The sequence below is a fragment of the Eimeria tenella genome, genomic scaffold, assembly GCF_000499545.2.
Source record: "Eimeria tenella Houghton genomic scaffold, Eth_scaff43, whole genome shotgun sequence".
In the NCBI taxonomy this organism is placed as follows: Eukaryota; Apicomplexa; class Conoidasida; order Eucoccidiorida; family Eimeriidae; genus Eimeria; species Eimeria tenella.
The window spans coordinates 12,079-18,091 of record NW_013543362.1 but is presented as its reverse complement, the minus strand read 5'-3'; the positions used below and the strand labels follow the sequence as shown (position 1 = coordinate 18,091).

The window sequence follows — 6,013 nt, the reverse complement described above, 5'->3', positions numbered from 1 at the left end:
TGCCGCTCCTGCCCCCCCGCCGCCCCCCCCCCCCCCTGCTGCTGCTGCTGCTGCTGCTGCTGCTGCAGCTGGAGGCCGAGCATGCCGGGAGCTGTGGTGACGTTTCTTTTTCGGATTTTGTGGAGTTTCTGGAGTTTGTTGAGAACTGCTTGTTTGAGAGAATGCACAGGAAGAGCCCCGTGAGGAAGTCTCTTGGAAATGACTAAGTCCGCGACAGAGTCCTCTTCTTCCAAAATCTCACTAAGTCCTTCTGCAACAGCAGCAGCAAGTTCTTCTGGGGACAGGGGGGCCAGCAGCAAGTAGTCCACGGCGAGCCTGCGGTAGAGACAGCCCAGGTGCTCTGCTGCCAGCAGGCACATGCGCTGGAACTCGCCCACGGGCACGCTGTGGGGCCCCACACCTGCTGCTGCTGCTGCTGCTGCTGCTGCAGCAGGCGCCTCCGACAGACACACCTGCGACATCCGCTCGAACTCCGGGTTCGGCTCGCTGCAGCTCAGGGACACGCGCTCGAACCACGGCAGGCTCTCCGGACCTCCTGCTGCTGCTGCTGCTGCTGCTGCTGCTGCTGGCGACCCTGGCGAACCCGGCGGCGATGCATGCGCAGCAGCGCCGCCTTCTGCTGCTCCGGGTACGGCGGCTGCTGCTTCCCACAGACGCGCTGCGTCGCCGTCCTCGGGCGCTGCTGCTGCTGCTGGCGCGGGTCCCAAGCCTGCTGCTGCTGCTGCTGCAGCGGCAGCGGGAAACTCCACGGGGCCCCTCAGCTTGGGCGAAAGGGGACTAGCCGGGGAAAGACTCGCGCCCGCGAAAAGAAAAAGAAATAAAATAAAATAAAATAAACTAAAAATCAAAAAAGAAGGAAACAAAGAAAGACAGGAAAAGCTGCGGCGCTGCATTGTGGGCGCAGACAGCGGAGGACCCGGCCCCTGCTCTCGCCTACCCTCAAGCCGAATGGAAAAGACATAAATATCAAACTAGCAGCAACAAATTAATAAAAACCAAGGAAAGCAGCAGCAGACTATTCAATTCTTCTGCATGCACCACTTCGCGGGGCTTTCTAGGCTTCACAGCCCCTAGGCACCAGCAGCAGCAGCAGCAGCAGCAGCAGCAGCAGCAGCAGCAGCAGCGCTGGGCAGGAGCCTCGTGCTGCAGCCCCTTCCGCCCGCATTTTAACCTCCCACTCGAAATAAAACTATTTTTTAAATTTATTTTATTATTTTTCCGTTTTAGATATCTGAAATGCCTCCTTTTTGGTCCATTTTGCTGCACAAAGCACCACGAAAAGTCGATCAGGGGGGTGTGCACGCTGCAGCGACGACTCGGTGCGCCGACGCTTTCCTTCGGGTCTTTTTCGATTTCTTCAGTTTAATTAGCCACTTTTAATTAATTATAATTAACCTTTTGAATTATAATTGAGTTATTTGAAAGTTTTTCACCTTAAAGAGCCCTCAAAAGTCGCTTAACTTCCCAGACAAGAAGCAGTTCATTTCGGCTTGCTGCTGCAGTGTCGTCCTGGCTGCTGCTGCACCCCCCAAAGTCCATTTAACCCATTAAAGGCAATTTGCTGCTGCAGCAAACATGAATTGGGACTTGCGAATTCAAAAAGTGCAGCAGCAGCCGCTGCTGCTGCTGTTTGCCGTGCTGCTGTTGCTGCTGTTGCTGCTGTTGCTGCTGCCTTCGTTGCTGCTGCTGCTGCTGCTGACCTTGGTGCTGTCGTTGCGGCTTGCGTTTCTGCTGCTTTCTCTGCTGCTGCTTTACTCTCTGCTGCTGATACTTTTTCTGCTGCTGCTGCTGCTGCTGCACTGGAGAAGCAGCGGCCCGAGGCTGTTCCTGCAGCAGTTGTTTCTTCAGACTGCAGCGCAGCAAAAGCTGCCAGCAGCTAATTGCACAAATAAAATACTTCTGCAAATATGTGTCCTCTTCAATTTTTATTATTACAGTTTTATAATACCTTTTTTAGCCACTCAAAAATAATAATATGAATTGTCTTGAATGCAAGTTGAAACCAAAAGTTACAAATCAACGAAAAGACACAAATTGAAGGAAATATTTAAATCAAAGAAAAGCTTTAAATTAAAGAAAAGATTTGAATTAAAGAAAAGATGTGAATTAAAGAAAAGATTTAAATTAAAGAAAAGATTTAAATTAAAGAAAAGGCTCAAGTTAAAGAAAAATTTGAGTTAAAGAAAATATTTAAATTAAAGAAAAGATTTAAATTAAAGAAAAGATTTAAATTAAAGAAAAGATTCAAATTAAAGAAAAGAAACATTTAACGTAATAAAGAATACAGCCTGCATGCTCGCTGCTGCTCTTTTATTAAACTTGTTTGTTAAATTCCCAAAAGTCAGTTAATTCTTGTTTATCAACTTTTCAAATTTTAATTAATTCTTGTTTAATAAATCCCAAAATTTAATTAATTGTCGTTTATTAAATTCTCAAAATTTAGTTAACTTCATTTTTATTGTTTTTATTTTTTTTTTCTTGAGATCTTTTGCCCTTAGAAGCAGCTAGCTGCGCTGGCTAGCCACAGCTAGCTACAGCTGGCAACGTCCAGCCACAGCTATCTGCAGCGAGCCACAGCTAGCTACAGCTAACCACAGCTAGCTACGCCTAGCAACGGCTAGCTAGAACTAGCTACAGCTAGCTGTAGCTGGCTGCAGCTAGCTGCAGCTAGCCGTAGCTAGCTGCAGCTAGCTACATCCAGCTGTAGCTAGTTGTAGCTGGATGCAGCTAGCCGTAGCTAGCCACCGCGAGCCACAGCTGGCTATAGCTAGCCACACCTAGCTGCAACTGGCCACAGGTTTCTCCACCGAGAGCCACAGCTAGCTACGGCTAACTACAGCTAGCCACAGCTAGCTACAGCTAGTTACAGCTAGCTATCTTGGAAGCTCACGGCAGGAGGAATATGCAGGACTTAAATTGATGCAACTAATGCAACCAAATCTGCGTTTGTCATAATTGCATTTGTGCGCAAACGCAAGAAACAAAATCCCAAGAAAAACCCTTCTGGCCCCTCTTGAGTTGCCCGGGGGCCCCTCTTAGTGCCCTTGGGGGGCCCCCTGTAGTACCTTCCGGGGGCCCCTGGGGGCCCCTGGGGGGCCCCGTGGGCCTCTGGGAGCCTCTGAGGGTAACACCCTATTACCCTCTTTTGGGCCCCTGCGGGGGCCACTGGGGGCCCCAAGAGCACTCAAAAGGGGGCCAGATGACCCTTTTAAGGTACCCATTGAAGGCCCCAAGGGCCCCCTAGGGGCCCCCCTTGGGGCCACCTTTTGTGCCCTTCTGGGGGCCCCTGGGGGGCCCCTGGAGGGCCCCTGGGGGCCCCAAAAGGGCCCCCAGGCCCTGCTGCTGCAGATTGTTGAGGGTGGGGTTGGTGTCTATGAAATTAAAACTCAGCTTCTCTTTGTGTGCAGCTGCCTAGCAGCTGCTGCTACTGTGAAGGTGTGGGGAGTGTTGGCCCCTGTCTAAATCTCCCCATTGCTGGCTAGCTGGCTAGCTAGCTAGCTGGCTAGCTGGCTAGCTAGCCAGCAGCTAGCCAACTAGCTACGCCTGTGTGGGTGCGGGGTTGGCTAGCTAGCCAAACGGGCACTAGCTAGCCACGGAGCGAGCTACTAGCTGCTCCCAGAAGACTTGCCCGACAGTGTCCGGTGCGCCAGCTAGCTAGCTAGCTAGCCAGTTGCCCGACAGTGTCCGGTGCGCCAGCTAGCTAGCTAGCTAGCCAGCTAGCCAGCTAGCTAGCTAGCTAGCTAGCTAGCCAGCTAGCCAGCTAGCTAGCTAGCTAGCTGGCTAGCTAGCTAGCTGGCTAGCTTTGGGAGCCCACAGTGCGGGGCCCAAGTTCAATGTCCATCCATCCTTCTGTGGTGTCTGCTGCCACTTCTTGGGCGAGGGGAAAGCGCTCTGGGGCGCTAGGGGCCGCGGCTGCTGCTGCTGCTGCTGCTGGTGCTGCTGCTGCTGCTGCTGGAGCCCCGGGGCCCCTGCCTCCCGCTGCTGCTGCGCTGCAGTCAGCAGTGACAGCAGCATAAATGTCTCTCTTGCAATTGGGACAGCTGAGCTGTCTAGACAGCCACTCCAGCAAACAAGAACTGTGGAAGGTGTGCATACACCCCGGCACCCGCAGCACTTCTTCACCCCACAAAATTGATTCTTGGCAAATTGTGCAGCCCAGGCCTTGATGCTCCCGCACTTGCTGCAGCAGCAAAACAAAACAACTCCAACATAAATCAACAGCTAGCTGCTCCCCAGCTCCCACCAGCAGCGAGCAGCTAGCTACAGCTAGCTAGCAGCTAGCTACAGCTAGCTAGCAGCTAGCTACAGCTAGCTAGCAGCTAGCTACAGCTAGCTAGCAGCTAGCTACAGCTAGCTAGCAGCTAGCTACAGCTAGCTAGCAGCTAGATAGCTGTTGTTATGTGGTAGCTGTGGCTAGCTGTAGCTAGCCGTAGCTAGCTGTAGCTGGCTGTAGCTACCTGCAGCTAGCTGCAGCTAGCTGCAGCAACAGAGGAAATGCATGCAGCAGTGAGCTGCTACGCTACATGGCGCTGCAGCGACAGCAAAAAAGAATTATAAAGAGAAAAGACAAAGGCAGAACAAAAAAAAAGAATTAAAAGGACATTTGCCCTTGTGTACAAATCTGGGACCCAAGAAGTAATTTAATTGGTACAAAATGGCATGCAAAAGAGCCGCTTGAAGCTGCGCATGCACTGCAGTGTACAGACACCTTGGGGTGTACATACACCCCAAAAAGCCCCGTCGCTCACCTCCACCATCAGTCTTTGTTTCACCAGTTGTATTTTTGCTTCGCTTTCTTCTTGCTGCCTTCTGCGCTGCTCCCTGGCCGCGCGGCTGTGCTGCGGGGGGGCCCCCAGGGTGCCGAGGGGCCCCAGGGGGGCCCCCAGGGGGGCCCCCCCCAGGGGGGCCCCCCGGGAGGCCCCCACGACGGACCTTCTGTAGAGAGAAGAGTGGGAGGCCCTTCTTAAAGGACTTGTGAGCTCAGCTTTGGTCCATTGGAGAATCATAATAAAGACAATGAGGCCACAAATGGCCACGAGGAAGGCGCATGCAGCCAAGAGCCTGCGTTCGCGCTGCAGCTGCTGCTGCAGCTGCTGCTGCAGCAGCTCGCGCGGCAGCAGCGGGTACAGACCCCGCAGCTCCAGCAAGTTCGCAGGCAAAGGAGACACGGGAAGATGCAAAAAGAATAAACTGAAGACCAGCAGCACATCTGCAGAGGCCCAGAGGGCGCAGAGCAGCAGCAAGCAGCGCGGGAGGTTTGAGGGGTGCAGCAGCCCGCCGCCAGCAGCAGCAGCAGGAGCAGCAGCAGCAGCAGCAGGTACTGCGGACTCCAGTGCTGACAGCAAATATATGTACATCCCCACCGGGAACAAACACACCACCCCGCAAAACACGCCGCACACAAACCAGCTTGAACCACCTGCAACAAACACATACAAACCCTAAACCCTAAACCCTAAACCCTAAACCCTAGATCCCTCATTAATGTTAAGACGGACTGCTGCTAGAGAGAAGCATTTCCTTGCACTGCCGTCAGTCCATCCAAACCACAGCGCGTTGTAAACCCTTGAGGAATCAGAGTTAAGAATTAGGGTTTAGGGTTTAGCGTTTAGGGTTTAGGGCTTAGGGCTTGGCGCGTCTGCTTGAAGGCGCAGGGTTAGCTTTACTGTTAGAACTCTGTAAGCAGAAAGGGTTTAGCGTTTCAGTTTAGGGTTTGTGGTTTAGGGTTTAGGGTTTGCGATTCGAGGCTTAAGAGTCCGGTCGGAGGTTCTGCTTCAGGGTTTGCCTGAGGGTTTAAAGCGTAGGGTTTAGGGTTTAGGGTTTAGGGTTTAGGGTTTAGGGTTTACGCCTTGCGAGTACAAGCAGCGACTCAGACGCTAGGGAATCCGCTAGAGTTGAGGGTCTAGGGCCTCGGCCGGGGGTCCCACGGCGCAAACCCTAGGGTTTAGAATTCAGGGATTAGGGTTTAGGGTTTAGGGTTTAGGGTTTAGGGTTTGGGCTGACCTGCGGGAAG

General features: G+C 52.7%; 3 protein-coding genes across 3 annotated transcripts in view; all 3 read right to left on the bottom strand.

Moving 5' to 3' along the window:
- The window catches only part of ETH_00010460 (uncharacterized protein), a gene marked incomplete at both ends in the record, with an annotated part of 1,273 nt that extends 380 nt beyond the window's left edge, over nt 1-893 (bottom strand). The window contains one exon of the mRNA XM_013376966.1: nt 102-893. Coding sequence (XP_013232420.1) covers nt 102-893 — 792 coding nt within the window. The remainder of the gene's footprint in view (nt 1-101) is intronic.
- Nucleotides 894-1,539: 646 nt separating this feature from the next.
- Nucleotides 1,540-5,006, bottom strand: ETH_00010455 (uncharacterized protein; the record flags this gene model as incomplete). The annotated part of the gene is made up of 4 exons (XM_013376965.1): nt 1,540-1,849; nt 3,815-3,989; nt 4,096-4,180; nt 4,749-5,006. The coding sequence occupies 4 exons, from the start codon at nt 5,004-5,006 to the stop codon at nt 1,540-1,542; spliced, it is 828 nt and encodes a 275-aa protein (XP_013232419.1).
- A 526-nt stretch (nt 5,007-5,532) lies between these two features.
- Nucleotides 5,533-6,013, bottom strand: part of ETH_00010450 (uncharacterized protein) — a gene marked incomplete at both ends in the record, with an annotated part of 2,686 nt that continues 2,205 nt past the window's right edge. Inside the window, one exon of the mRNA XM_013376964.1 lies at nt 5,533-5,565. Coding sequence (XP_013232418.1) covers nt 5,533-5,565 — 33 coding nt within the window. The remainder of the gene's footprint in view (nt 5,566-6,013) is intronic.